This window comes from Nelumbo lutea, chromosome 8, assembly GCF_056320005.1.
Source record: "Nelumbo lutea isolate HS-2025 chromosome 8, American lotus-T2T, whole genome shotgun sequence".
Classification (NCBI taxonomy): Eukaryota; Viridiplantae; Streptophyta; class Magnoliopsida; order Proteales; family Nelumbonaceae; genus Nelumbo; species Nelumbo lutea.
The window spans coordinates 9,821,161-9,835,780 of NC_142691.1; the positions used below are offsets into that span (position 1 = coordinate 9,821,161).

Consider the following 14,620-nt stretch of genomic DNA (forward strand, 5'->3'; position numbering starts at 1 on the left):
TAGCAGAAACTCACTGGGTTTAGATTTCAATTTTTTTAAATAGGAAGGATCGAACGTTGCGAGGATCTACAATCAGAATTACTGGCGCCACGCGCCAAGGTTGCAGGCTCTATCCAAATCATGGCTCTTTGCAATATCCCCGTCGAGAAGACAAAATTCCAATCCAGCGATTTTGGAAAGGCATCTACAGTTTTGAACGTGGAAACGACTGTAAAATGTGAATCTCTCTGCCCCATTCCCCAATGCCAGAGGACACAGTCAAGCAGCAGCTGACCAACTACCCATCAACTCAACCCAGAAGGCTAAAGCACCCTTCTCATTTTGGTCACTCTACAACAGTCCAGTGGTCGTTAATATTGGAAGCTCCAAGGCCTTTTCAGTAATTTAACAACCGGAGAAACATTTCAACAAAAAAGCTCATGTCCGTCAGCTGTCTGTGAAAAAAAGGAGGTGTTTTATGGTTGGATCCCAATATCCCACGGAGCAGGGTGGGGGGGGGGCGGGGGTGTGGGGAAAGCCGTTTGAAGGGTGGGACCCGATTCCTCTGCTTTCTGCGTTTCAAAACTTTTCTGTTCTGTTAGATTTTGAAATTTATTGAGAGGGATGACAAGTGCAGAGATGGTAGTGACTAGCGACTACTGAGACCCTTTGACCACCAAACCCCAAAGCATCCCCCGCTCGCTCGCGGCTCGGGTTGTATTATTATTTTTTTTTTAATTTTTCTTGAAACCACAACACATGAACACAAACAGCCTATATATCATCGAGCTCCCTCACTTGGGTATTCTACTATTCTCTCAAACTCAATCTTCCTCTTTCTTCTTCCCCTCCTTCATGGTTTCAACTTTTTGATTGGAATATACAGAGAGAGAAAGAGAGTGTAGAAGCTTCTGAGTTCTGAATTATTGGGGACTGTTTCAGCTGATACTGTTTCATCTAGCGCCGAAGCTGTCATAGTTCTAGTTAAAGTAAGTTGAGAGGATCTGAGGATGAGTGCTTCGAAGTTCATCAAGTGTGTCACAGTTGGAGATGGAGCTGTTGGAAAGACCTGTATGCTCATTTGTTATACCAGTAACAAGTTCCCGACAGTAAGTTTCACTGATACCCAACTCCAAAGTCCAAACTGTTAAACGCGCGCCCTTTCTCGTTCTCGTTCTCGTTCTCGTTCTCTACATACTGTTTTCCTTTTTCTTTTTTCTGTTATGTCCTACTTCATTTTCTTTTCCGAGGTGCGGAGCCTGTTGATGGGTTGTAGATTCCTGTGTGGTGGTTCCAAAATCTGCAATTTATTGAGCTGGGTTTTCTGCTTATATATCCTTCTGTTTATTTTTCTCTTCGTATTGTTCTCTATTTTCTTCTTTTCTTGTTTCTCCGTAATTTCTTTGCCCAGTTGTTATTTCTGCTTATGGGTTATTGATTTCAGTGTGGTGGTTCTCGAGGAAAGGCAATTTCGGAGCTGGGTTTCTTCTTGCTTTCTTTCTGGATTTCTGGTCTTCCTTGTTTACGATGCCTTATTTACTATACTTTCCTCTTCTGAGTTTTCTTAAAAGGTTCATCTGTTTTTGTTTTTTATTTTATACAGGAGTCGATTCTCATTTTCTTTTCCTCACCGTCGTTTCTCTTCTTGTGTTTCAAATGGATAACGTAGACAGTTACAGGTTTTTCACCTTACATAAAAGTATAAAATTCTTCCTTTTTAGTCTTTTTATTATATATATTCAATTCTTCCAAAAGAGGAGCAAAGCTTTTCGTGGTTCTCATATTCTTTCTTTTTTTTCCATTTCATTTATTTTGGGGTTCTTCATTACTGTATTGTCTGACGGCTTCTCTCTCTCTCTCTCTCTCTCTCTCTCTCTGGTGGACAGGATTATATACCCACTGTTTTTGACAACTTTAGTGCTAATGTGGCTGTGGATGGGAGCATTGTCAACTTGGGATTATGGGATACTGCAGGTATTTTTAGCCCATTTACTGATTTCTTCTGCTTGTAGTTTCTTTCTTTGTATTTGAGTTTGTATTCTTGCAAAATTTCTCTGGTATTTGGCTCCTCATTTCATCCATTGTTATTTTTTTGTTTGATTTACAGGTCAGGAAGATTATAGCCGCTTGAGGCCACTGAGCTATAGAGGAGCGGATGTATTCGTTTTGGCCTTCTCCTTACTCAGCAGGGCAAGCTATGAAAATGTTCTCAAGAAGGTAAATATATTATCAGTTCCATTCCCGTCCTTCTCTGTTTTCTCATTTCTTCTTTTATACATCTTTGTGTATGGATTATGTTATAAGCAGTTTATCATCTTCATACAAATTGAAGTCTACAAGCTTAGCAACTGATTTTTGTCTTTGTTTTTTCCCTTAGTGGATGCCTGAACTTCGTAGATTTGCGCCGAATGTTCCAATTGTTCTTGTTGGAACAAAGTTGGGTATGCAAGATTCTGATACGTTGATATTCTGGTTGGACATTTCACAGTAGAATATTACTCTAGTAATTGCCATTTATGCAGCTGCTTTTTCTCTTCAGATCTCCGTGACGACAAAGGTTATCTGGCTGATCATGTCGGCTCTGCTGCAATAACATCTGCTCAAGTGTGTTCTGGATAATTTCATTCATTTTTTAAATCCTGTACTGCTTTATGTGATGGAGCAGGACATAATCTTGTTTTCTGGTTTGTGTTTAGGGAGAGGAGCTGAGGAAACAAATTGGTGCAGCAGCCTATATTGAATGCAGCTCGAAAACTCAGCAAGTAGATGCTTAGATCCATATGAAAATACTTTGGATCCTTTGCTTCTCCCTTGTTTCTATTGTTTTTGCAGTTTTATTAAAATGTTACTGATTGCTTGACTGACGTCTTCTTCACTTTGATTAATCAGAACATTAAAGCTGTTTTTGATACTGCAATCAAGGTTGTTCTTCAACCTCCAAGAAGGAAGGAGATGGCTAGGAAGAAAAGGCAGAGGAAGTCTGGTTGCTCAGTCCTGTAAGTTCTTGTCCGTATCTGTTCAAGGAATTCACATAAATTAGTTCACAAACTGTAACGGGTAGATAATTTGCGCAAATTCAACCCTTACAGTAAACTGGTTTGGTCCTACCTGTTATGGGTTTGAGTAAATTAAAAGTATATTTAAATTTGAATGAGATACAATGATGAAGCAGCCAAGAAAATTGCATCCAGATTTGAGACATCAGACTTTGTTTTTTCTTTTTTTTTTTTCCCTCTCTCACTTTCTTCTGTGTTCCTTTGAAGTCCAAATTTGACCAAATCCACAGTAAACAGTGTTCCCTTGGTAAAAGGATTAACATTTTGCTTCTGGGTATTTCTTAGGTTAAAGTCGTCACTGATCTGTGTAGGGTCATCAGAGGTGCAACTATCAGAATCCACTGTATTTAGATGAAGCCCATGCCCATGGGCACCCACAATTCACGTGTTTTGTCCTGAACTAATCTGCACTGTTAATGTTAGGGATGCTGAGAATTCTATTGATAATATACATACAGCATAAAAGAGTCCATACAGGGGACTATTGTCTCCACGGACATCAGGACATCCATTTGTTATCCCTTCACTGTTGTACACTTCATATTGTTCACAAACAAACAAAGCAAGATCTATTCTCAAATCAATTGTTTCAGTTACGAGTTAAAGAATACTCCACCTTTGCAGAGTTTTATTTTGTGACCTCTTTAGTTAATTTTTGAAGACTGCATTTCTATTCGTACATCTGTCCTGAATGTTTTCTATTTTTTTGTTGAATTATCTGCAGGAGTATCATGTGTGGAGGCTGTGTTGTGTAATTACATGGAGGCTGTTGTATTTGTGCTTGTAATTCAGTGAGTTGGGTAGGGGGAACTTTTGGTTCTCTCATGGCTTTTGGTAATGCTAGGAATGTCTTTTTCTTTTTGGTTTTGTTAAAAGCCAAGACTTATTTGTTATATAGAATATATCAAATACAATCAATTTGACGTCAGCTCCTCTAATGTTTCTAATGTGCCATGATTGCAGCAGAGATTCTCTATGGTACCCATTCTTGCTCTTTTTTTTTTCTTCCTCAAGGGTTCTGATAAGAGCACAACCCATTTTTTGACAAAGGGGCCACATGCTTTAATAAGGGTTACCTTTTGTCTTTTCAAAAGGGGTGTGCCTCGTTTTTAAAACTTGGGATGTGCCCCTAATCAATCTTATAGCTTTGTAATGTGATGGGTGAGGTCATGGGCAGGCAATGTGGATCATAATCTCATGGGGCTATGTGACCCTTAATTAATTAGGGCGCAACTTGGTCTGCATTAGTTCGAACATAACCCAAATCATTCTGATAAAATGTTGATTTCAAAAGGTCGGGTTCGGGTTGAAAAAATTGCTTTACCCAAAGTTGATTGTCAAGTTTGTCAACACATTGGGTTAAATAGTGAACTCACCTCATTGGATTGGTTCCGGATCTCTACAGCCGCACATTGGGCTGAGGCAATATCCCACCAAACTTGACATGTTCAACTTTAATGTTGGAAAACAGTATTTGGTAGAGTAAAAGTGTTTCAACTTCAAAGAGCAACAACACACATTGGGCTTTGGGCACAAAGCATGTTTAAAGAATGGCGTTTCTTGATTAAGGGTATTGTTTATCTGTCAAGCCAGACTCAATTGTGGCCCAATAGGATCGAGCCAGGTGCTGTAATTGAGTCTCGATTAATTGAATTGTATTGGTTTAGTTGGGTCAGGTTCTGTACTCAAGTTTCATTATTAGTTGTGTTGGTCTAAGTGTCTCTGAGTGATTAATCACATATGGGTCAAGCCGAAGTCAGAGTTCAGATTGATGTCCTATTTGCACACCTCTAAGCGTGCCTTGGGAACATCTCCCATACTTGGTCACGGTACGGGAAAATGTTCTCAATACACGGTTGGGGCGTGTGTGGGGTGAATCCAATTTGCTGACATTTTTATATGGGAGCGAGTCTTTTAGTCAGATCATTTAGTGAGCTTACTGAATTAACCAGAATTCTTCATCATGATGACATTTTTTTCCTGGAGGTCTGGCCCAACATCTTCTTGATAGAAAGATATTCACGAGTCAGTTTCAGCCAAAATGCTTGCCAACTGTTCACAATAAGCCCTTCTCTGATATTATCTTTTATATTATAAAATTAAATTTTTTATTGAAATATTTGTCACAGAAACCAATCACCAATACATGGTGGAGTACAAGGCTGAGTGCCTGGCCAATTAATAGGGCCACCACATGGTGGGCTGTTTGGCTCTGCGCCATATCATCATCCTTGTAAGTCACCTAGTAGCTGAAATGGGTCCCTCAGCATCTCTCTGAAAGTGGAGTGAAATCAAACCCATGTTACTGCAGGTTTTCCACGGTTAAGATTAATGGATGTCGTGGTATCTTTGTGAATAATGTGCAAAAAGGTAATACCAAAAAATGGGGTGTATCATGTAGGAGAACAACTTATTTGATATGATTAGTGAATTTTTTCTATGTTTATTCATATTTATATATTATATATGAATAATTATTTTAATTTTAAAGGTTATAAGTTATGACCTTTGGTGGAATTATGTTATGTATCATCAGCTACGTATCTTATGGAGAGTTTCAAAGATTTGATGGAAATGAATGGTATAAACTTCTTTTTCCAAAGAAGGGAGTGTAGGTAAAGAATCTACTTTGATTGGGCTATGGTTGGGTGTTTGGTTTGATACAAAATAAAAGGGAAAGTTCCTAAGGCTTAGTTTGAAAAATTACACATACAAATATATACAGTACAGATGCATATAAAATAATATAAAATACAAAGTTTTGTATTTTATATATTTGTATTTATATTTCTTCCAAATTAAGCCCAAAGGATTCCGTACAATTCCTTTCTCTCACGCATCAGACTTCAGCTTTCTGTTTTATGGTTTTTGGGTGCTGGACACCTCAAGTTCAGCTATGGTTGATGGCATTTATTATTGAGTTTAATGCATTCTGATAGAACTGTTAAGTTCAGAGGGGCTTATTATTGAAGGCTGATATGACAATTCTAGATTGTACAGGAGAAAATATAAAAAAAGTAAAGAATTGTAAAAAAAAAGACACAATAATGCCTGTTTACAACTGATCTAAGCTATGAAGACAGGGTAGTGCCATTATTTCCATGCTTGGTTGCAGCTGTTCTTGGCCGTTCTATACAAGAGGACTTGGGATTAACTAGCAGTCGGTTAATATTGTAGTATGATTTCTTCCGGAGTGATGTTCAATCAATCACCAAAATTCTGTTGGAAGGCATAAAACCTCTTTGTCCCATTCATCATCAGCTAGGGGATTACAGATGTCTTATGGGGCCTTCCCTTCCTCACCTGCTAATACAGTTTTTGTCTCTGTAGGCTTCAAAAAAAAAAAATACATGTTTTGTCTCTGTTCTTGTGGCTTGGTAACACACAAGATTTGTTAGGTTTGCTACTGTTAACAGATAGTATTTTACTTGGTCCGTAATGCCAATTTTCATTGTTGACATTATTTCAGCTAACTTATTCTCTAAATGGAGTTTCTTAATGGGATTAGCCTTAATAGCCTTTTGTGTTTATTATCACTTATAATTAAGTTGGTTTTCATTGACCAAAAAATCCATGATTTTTTTCAGATTTATGTGGGTCCATGAAAATTTTATTTTTCTTAAGTATCACTAATCAGAATAAGTCATACCCATTTCCTAGGTGGGTAAATAACTTTCCCACCAAGAAAAGTTGCCAATACTTGGATGAGACAAAATTGCTCCTTTTAATAATTATTTTTATAGCTAAAACAGTCATAATCTTATTTACCTAGGAAATAAAATAGCATGAATAAATACACTTATTCGGACAAGTGTTTCACAGAAAACACTTAATCTGATAATTACGTTTTCCTAGGTATTAAATTACCAAAAGGGGCCTAAATGGAAATGAATGATTTCTTTGGAAAATGTATTCAATAGCAAAACAATTCATTTAAATGCTTGGAAAGTGATATTTGATTCAGAAGAAGCTGAATGAAAGGAATAAAATTTATAAAAGATTAATAAGAGTAACATAATCAAACTTGTGGATTGTAAAAATCCATTCCACTACCACAAGCTACAGTGTAAATTCATCATCACCAAGTGGAAGCCACTAGATCAGTGGCAAGTGAGATGTCAGTTGCGCCACCACCTATTTCCTCGTGGAGGAGGTATCAGTGTCTCTAGCATCGTTTGTTTCTCTTTTGGGGTCAAGGGAACGCCTCTCACTAGGTTCAGTGCCATGATGTGCACATTTGTCTTCTGTCTGTGCTTCTGATATGCCCATATCACTGCTGCTGCTCCCGCAACTAGAAACTGTAACCAAAACCAATATATGAACAATATTATTAACACAAAGAACCTGTACCATTAGTTTGGATCAAGTTCAATTGTTTGCTTTACAACTCACAGGTGATAGCCACAAAGCTGCTGTCTGCATATCAAAACGTGGGGCATAGAGAACAGTCTCTCCAAATTCTTCCTCGAGCTTTTTATAGATATCTTTATCAGTTTTCCCAGCACGAATTTCATCACGAATCAACTGCAGTGACGACACAAGCAACATGAGCATGGCTATAGGGGGGTAAAAGCTTTATTTTTTTAGGGGGGGATGGTCAAGGCAGTCTAAAAGGAAACAAAAGTAAAGAAGTGTTCCAGCCTTCCAGGTAGGTTGCCTTTATGACATCAAAACTTGAATATGAGTGAAAAAGAGTGGAAGACCAAATCAACTGCAGACGTGGTGTGGTTGAATATCAAGTTTCAAAATTCAATCACCCATATTGAACTTTTTTCTTTTTTTTTTGGGTAAATACTGAACCATCTTTTATGAAAAGAAAAGCAGGTAATTGGGGCGATACATAAGCAAAGAAATGAATCTGAATGAGATACCTTCCTGAGCAGAATGGCGACATCTGCTTGTGAGTCCTCAATGGATTGGCTTCCACACTCGGTGCAACGAACATTGTGGCTAATGTTTCTAGCCCGAGCTTCCTCCATCTGTGCCTTCTTCACGGCATCCTCTTCGCCCTCCATTGTGAACCAAACTTGCCAAGCCTAGGACAACTGCAAATAGAGTATCAAGAATGATAAAATAGAAAGAAAGAAACTAAAAAGAATGCTACTTTATCTTCTTAAGCATTTCTTCAAAAACTTTCTCTGCAAAAACTCATAAACATCCCGACAACCCACAGCTTCTCTGTTTAGCAACAGCCACCCAGAATGAACCTCTATTTCCTAGTGAGATTTTAACAGAAGGAAGAACAGGACGAAAGATCAGATAATGATCAAAGCAAAGACGTGGGCTTCTAGCAATATAACTTATCGCAACAACATAAATTATATCAATTACAAAATATAAGCAAACCAGAATTAAAAAGTTGAGTAGAAAAATCACAACCGAGTATTGCTCCGAAATCGAAATGAAACCCAATAAATAAACTTACTTGAAAGGAAAATTCGAAACCCCAACAGATCTTCGAAGAAAACGGAGAAGAAGAAAAAAAATATATCAGTCCAATTAATGGGCAATGGCTTTACGTTGCAGACTTGAATCAGGGAAAGAAAAAGCGCACGGGTTAACAAGTTGTGGGACCCAAGAAATACACAATGGATTTGGATCTTCATAAATGTGGATCCCACCACTGACGTAGCTCAAATCAAACCGCTCGGTAACGGTGAGCAAATAACGGTATAAGGATAGGTCAAACCGCTCGGTACTCTGTCTCTTCTCTCTCTCTCTCTCATTCAGTCGCTCCTGGTGAGGATTTTTTTTGGCTTTTTTATTATTAAAAAAAATTAATTTTTGAGCTCTGCAGCTAAAAAGCCCTAGACTTTTCACAGTGCCTGCAACGGAGCTCGAAGATTTGAGTATTTGCCTACATTAGCAGAAAACCTAGGTCTTATATTCGCCATGGATCCTCCCTCTAAAAGCTGGAGCATCTTCAGCCGCACAGAAATCACTCAACGATACAAGATCCTCGAACAAGTAGGTTCTGGCACTTACTCTGACGTTTACAAGGCTGTTCGCCTCTCCGACGGTCTCACCGTCGCCCTGAAAGAGGTCCACGACTACCAGAGCGCTTTCAGAGAGATCGAAGCCCTACAGATCCTCCAAAGCTCTCCAAACATCATTGCTCTCCACGAGTACTTTTGGCGGGAAGACGAGGATGCCGTTCTCGTACTCGAATTTCTAACTACCGATCTCGCATCGGTGATTAAGGAAGCTAAGAGGAATTGGGACAACGGTATCTCCGTTGGAGAGATCAAGCGATGGATGATTCAGATATTGCACGGCGTTGATGCTTGTCACAGGAATTCGATCGTTCATCGAGACCTCAAGCCCGCAAATTTGTTGATTTCTAGCGATGGTGTTCTCAAATTAGCGGATTTTGGACAGGTAATGCTCTAAGATATACGGACTTCATGTTCTTTCCCCTCCCGATTATATATGGTTCACAATTAGATTCTAGATTGCAGCAGAAAGTTCTGTTACAAGTATGGAATATATACTTATTGTTTGAATTCATACTTGTAATTTAACTAAGCTCTTAGATGAATATATTCGAGTAGAAGTTTGCCTAACTCGTATGCTTTCAAGATGATAGCCAGTGCCTCCACTTCAGACGCATAAACTTCTATAAACTGTGTATGCATACTGGATTGATTTTAGTTTTCATCAATCCAGAAGGAAGAATGTTCACATGCCCCATTGCATTGCAGCAGAAAGTCGAAGCAATTTCAGAAATAAAGAAACTTATGGAACTTATTCCTTTATCACAGCTATGGTTGCTCATTTTTATGTGAAAGTAGAAAATGGAAAGTGTTAAGAAGGCACCCGAAGATGATGCTGTGACACTTGATCATGGGCATGTCCAACGGCCAAGTGATTGTGCCACAGGCATGAACTATGTTCCCACTACTTGTGCACAAGGCACCTGAAGATGATGCTGTGACACTTGATCATGGGCATGTCCAATGGCCAAGTGATTGTGTCAACTTGCTTGGCATACAAGTCCTGTTTCTGTTAGAATATGGAATGCATCACTATGGCAACAAGAAATCTATATACATTCATTTGGTACTCCTGCATTGTGGTATGTGCAGGCATTTTAACGCTTAAGACAGTTGAAATTTAAGAGATGAAAGACACTGACCTTCATTTTGAGACTTCAGTATGAACTATATAATTGCTTTTAGCCTACATATAATCCTTGTAAAAACATAAAAAATAAAGAAAATTTTGAGCTCAAATAGATTTCAGTACCAACTATATAATTGGTTTTAATCTACATGTAATCTCAGAGCTTCACTTTAGCCAGTCTTGAGACTGCCTAAAGGCTTATCTCTTAAAACTATAATGGGTGTTTATATTTCTCTATTTCTACTTTATCATATTCTTTTCACAGAGATATTGATAAGCTCACTATGTTCAATAACATTTAATGCTGTCGTTTCTTAGGAAGGAAACATAGTGTTGTAACTATCGTAACATTTTCTTCTAGCACCAGAAATTTGTAGATTGATTTGTATTCATTTACCAGGCAAGGATACTTCTTGAACCTGGATTTGTTGCGGAGGACACAAATCTACATGAGCAAAATATTTCAAATCAGACATGGACACCTCAACAACCTGAAACTATTCCACAAACGGACAATTCATGCCTGGAATATTCCCATAACCAAGTGCAAGCAACTGCGAGTAAAGAACATTTGAGAGAACCATATGATTTCACAACTAAAGATTTCATGGATGAAACCGATAAAGAAACTAACTTTCCTGATGGAGACACATCTTGTCTTGCTACGTGCACAACAAGCGATATTGATGATGACCCTTTTAAGAGCTCTTATTCTTACGAGTTAGAGGCTGGAGAAGACACATCAGGTGCCCTAACATCATGTGTTGGAACTCGTTGGTTCAGGGCCCCTGAACTACTCTATGGATCCACAAATTATGGGCAAGAGATTGATCTATGGTCATTGGGATGCATATTTGCAGAGCTTTTCAACTTGGAGCCTCTTTTCCCCGGAACTTCTGATATCGATCAACTTAGCAGGATCGTTTATGTATTGGGAAACTTGACTGAGGAAACCTGGCAGGGTTGTCAAAAACTTCCTGATTATGGTAAAATATCCTTCAGCAATATTAAGAACCCACTTGGTTTGGAAGCTTGCCTCCCAAACCGTTCCTCCGATGAAATCAGTATTGTGAAAAGACTTATTTGCTATGACCCATCAAGCAGAGCTACTGCAATGGAGCTGCTCCATGAAAAGTACTTCAATGAAGATCCTTTACCAGTACCTGTGACTGAGCTGAGAGTTCCTTCTACAAAGAGCGGACCAGATGAAGCATCTCCTGGCGGGTGGTGTGACTATAATGACATAAATTCAGACTCTGACTTTGATGAATTTGGCAATGTGGGCATTTCAAGCACTGGTACTGGTTTCTCTATTCGGTTCTCTTGAATTTCAAGAAGGTACTACCACCAAGCACTAAATTCAATGTTCTCCATCCTTCTAGTCATCATGGAATATTCTTATACATGTACTGAGGCAATCATCTATACTTCCATCAAAACCAATTAATTGTACTATAATGGAAGATAATTTTAAGTTATAAAAGTGTATTTGCTATATGATGCTGAACTATGGACCTGGACCTAGTTCAGGACTGAATTTTCGTATAATGATCTAATTGATCCATAAAGCTTGTGACAAACCTAGGCTAGGTCTGTCCATTTATCCTACTTGATGATCCATCAGATAAGATGTCGGTCGAGTCTTGGACTCGTGTTGGTAGGTGGGGTGGGACCAATATAAGACTAACTGTTCTTGAGTGCAGACTTTGTAAACGAGTATGAAGAGCATGGTACCTTTTTATAGGTGTGAAGTTTCAGTTTAATCCAACAGAGTGCATTCTTTTACCTGGTTCAGGTTTGCGTATGTTTACAACTATTGTATGCACTTTTACCTGATGCGAATTTTGCACTGTTGCTTGGCAATGCAAGTTTTGCATCCCAAAGAATCAAAAACATGCAAAAATTGTGCCACCTTACCTTAAACTTTTCTCATATAAATCACATCATTTTTTTTATGAATATAAATCACATCATTTTACTTCCTAATTTATACCTCCCAAACAAACATCCTTCCCATGCTTTCATTCTCTCATTCTCTCTCATATAAAGTGAGGGCCATATCATTTTACGCCCCATTTTACTCCTTGCAAACAAACAAAAATAACAGAAGGCGAACCTAAAGCAAAAGAAAACCAGAATTTTCACTCAGCCCATTTGTACTCGTACATTTACACCATGTAAATTTCATTTGCACTGGAAACAATTGGATCCTTGTATAGCATAGGCTTTATTGGCTTCAGAAAAGGAGTCCAGCAAAACTACAGATTGACATCTTGAGAAGAAAGTATAGAAAATTTCATTTTTTTTACTTGCAAAACTACATGAAAGTCGAAACTATATTGTTTCTTATTCTATTTAGTAGGCACTATTATAACCAGAGCCAGTGGGTGAGACAAATGGCTGAAATTTTGAGATGTAAAATCCTCTGCGACTCATAGTGAGATAAACAGAGGCTAAAAGATTAAAGATGTAGTTTTCTGTTAGGGTTTAATTTGCTTGCACATATAATGAAGAAAAATAAATGATTAAAGTTGTGGAACAGGAACATTTTTCCAAAGGTGAGTAATAATTATAGGAACATTTTCTCAAATCATTTTCTGAACAGAGGTTGGTCTTCTCGACACATATCTTGAAATGCTCATATAATTTTCAACTATTCATGTGTTTATAAGAAAAAACATTAAAAAAATAGGAATACGATTTAATTTCCTAAAGAATCCTATTTTTTTCAAGAAAATTATTCGTTGTCTTTCCTTTTACAAGCAACCAAACGCAACCTAAGAATGTGTTAGGAAAAAATAAATTAGAAGCGTTAAACTAAGGTCTTATGGTCATTTTATTAAATGGTTGAGAAATGATGCCTTATGACAATGTATAGAGGATCAGAACTGATCAGGCAGAGCATGGACTGGGGTAGATAATCAGTTTTATAAAATGAACCTAAAACTGAATCAATTATTAATCAGGACAATTGGGGCTCCCATTTGGTGTGTCTTTTCGCATGGGCTATCGTCTTTTAGAAGTCTGACAGCCTATGTTTTCATCTTTTTTTTTTGTTTGGTTGAAAAAAAAAAATCTAACTGTGAAAAGGCATCATACTGAAAAGATGCATGAAACCTGTTTTGAGTGATTTTCGAGAATCTTCAAATAGAGATTTTCAATTTTTTTTATTTTTTTTATTTGTCTTCACATGAAAAGACGTATAAAAAAATACGCCTTAACTAAACAATCTTCAGACTGTCAAGATCTTAATGCAAAAGTTCATTATATTTTTTAACTATAAAATCTTTTAAAAAAGATTTGCCAAAGGATTCCTGTGTATGACCCACACCTCGAACTTCTTTTTAAATAATATAACGTTAATAAATTTTATTTTTTTAGACATAAAATATTCAATTCAACCCAATGCAGAAATTTGAATTACAGCCCTCATACTCTATTAATAACCTCTTTATAAATCACATATGAATTTAGCATCAATTTACGTCAGAATTCATCCCTGATCTCACTAAAATATAACAAAAAAGTGGAAGAACATAAGATCTTTAAATATAATTGATTAACAAGAACCTATCTCAACCCAATTATAATCCAACACAAAATCAGTTGGAATATACTACGGTTGTCAGGGCAATAAAACGTTGTACTAAGATGACAGTAATTAATGCATCTTATACAATTTGGAATATAGCCATTACTGCAATAATAAATGAGGCATGTGAAAGCAATGCAGATCTACACAGCATTCGAGATCAGTAATCAATTATAAGATGCATAGGTGGAAGCAACCTGCAGTAGTCACGCATTACCTTGGTATTTTCCCCATGGTAGACTAGTTTTTATTCTGTTTTTGGTGGAGATAGTGAAATCAATATTGTAAAACTTACCCCATGCATCAAATAGGAAAACTGTTTGTTTCTTCTTTTCCTTTTTCTTTTTAAATTTTTTTGGCAAAAAAGATGCTAGGGTTGTGAATTGAATGGTTCATTCGTGTCATTTTTTCAGTGCAATTATGGAATCTTTCAAACACCAATACATTGATTAAAATATAACACTGCAAATTGAAAAGGGAAATCAGATAAAATCCCATCAAAGATTAACAAATTAACTAAAAAGATGAAGTTTTCATAAACGTAGTTATTTTACATTTGAAATACTTGAAAGGTATCTTTTCATTAAGGCCTTATTCTTTTGTAATAGTGGAATTTATTTAGGTAAGTGTATTTATTGAAGTAAATGGTTTTTGGGTAGGTAAATGTATTTATCTAGACAAATGTTTATTGAGTAACATTTACTTGGATAAATGCACTTATATATGTTCTTTTGATTTTTAGATTCTCAATTAAATAATAAAATGGTATTTTTATTCATAAAAAATAATTATTAAAATGGATAAAATAGTTATATCATGTTTTGTAATAATTTTTCTTAGATAAAAAAGTTAAGGTGAAAGATGGAAAGTA

At 37.0% G+C, this 14,620-nt stretch overlaps 3 protein-coding genes across 3 annotated transcripts; 2 read left to right on the forward strand and 1 right to left on the reverse strand.

Moving 5' to 3' along the window:
- The first annotated feature begins 432 nt into the window (after nt 1–432).
- Nucleotides 433–3,963, forward strand: LOC148842619 (rac-like GTP-binding protein ARAC7). Its single transcript, XM_088959705.1, has 8 exons — nt 433–1,088; nt 1,866–1,953; nt 2,087–2,196; nt 2,357–2,420; nt 2,519–2,583; nt 2,676–2,741; nt 2,869–2,975; nt 3,760–3,963. The coding sequence occupies exons 1-8, from the start codon at nt 990–992 to the stop codon at nt 3,788–3,790; spliced, it is 630 nt and encodes a 209-aa protein (XP_088815831.1). The 5' UTR covers nt 433–989; the 3' UTR covers nt 3,791–3,963.
- A 3,043-nt stretch (nt 3,964–7,006) lies between these two features.
- LOC148842620 (cytochrome c-type biogenesis CcmH-like mitochondrial protein) lies at nt 7,007–8,600 on the reverse strand. The gene is made up of 4 exons (XM_088959882.1): nt 8,461–8,600; nt 7,907–8,080; nt 7,428–7,559; nt 7,007–7,333 (listed from the first exon to the last, which is right to left on the reverse strand). The coding sequence occupies exons 2-4, from the start codon at nt 8,048–8,050 to the stop codon at nt 7,154–7,156; spliced, it is 456 nt and encodes a 151-aa protein (XP_088816008.1). The 5' UTR covers nt 8,051–8,080; nt 8,461–8,600; the 3' UTR covers nt 7,007–7,153.
- A 64-nt stretch (nt 8,601–8,664) lies between these two features.
- LOC148842621 (cyclin-dependent kinase F-1-like) lies at nt 8,665–11,734 on the forward strand. Its single transcript, XM_088959881.1, has 3 exons — nt 8,665–8,774; nt 8,858–9,413; nt 10,558–11,734. Exons 2-3 carry the CDS (start codon nt 8,928–8,930, stop codon nt 11,482–11,484), a joined length of 1,413 nt encoding a protein of 470 aa, XP_088816007.1. The 5' UTR covers nt 8,665–8,774; nt 8,858–8,927; the 3' UTR covers nt 11,485–11,734.
- The last annotated feature ends 2,886 nt before the right edge of the window (nt 11,735–14,620 follow it).

Excerpts from the sequence above, each read along its gene's own strand:
- LOC148842619 (XM_088959705.1), top strand. The coding sequence starts at position 990 with ATGAGTGCTTCGAAGTTCATCAAGTGTGTCACAGTTGGAGATGGAGCT. Across the intron at positions 1,954-2,086 it reads GGGATTATGGGATACTGCAG|GTCAGGAAGATTATAGCCGC; the intron begins GTATTTTTAGCC and ends TTTGATTTACAG. Across the intron at positions 2,584-2,675 it reads CTGCAATAACATCTGCTCAA|GGAGAGGAGCTGAGGAAACA; the intron begins GTGTGTTCTGGA and ends GTTTGTGTTTAG.
- LOC148842620 (XM_088959882.1), bottom strand. The coding sequence starts at position 8,050 with ATGGAGGGCGAAGAGGATGCCGTGAAGAAGGCACAGATGGAGGAAGCT. Across the intron at positions 7,560-7,906 it reads TCGCCATTCTGCTCAGGAAG|TTGATTCGTGATGAAATTCG; the intron begins GTATCTCATTCA and ends TCGTCACTGCAG. Across the intron at positions 7,334-7,427 it reads CAGCTTTGTGGCTATCACCT|TTTCTAGTTGCGGGAGCAGC; the intron begins GTGAGTTGTAAA and ends TTTTGGTTACAG.
- LOC148842621 (XM_088959881.1), top strand. The coding sequence starts at position 8,928 with ATGGATCCTCCCTCTAAAAGCTGGAGCATCTTCAGCCGCACAGAAATC. Across the intron at positions 9,414-10,557 it reads AATTAGCGGATTTTGGACAG|GCAAGGATACTTCTTGAACC; the intron begins GTAATGCTCTAA and ends TTCATTTACCAG.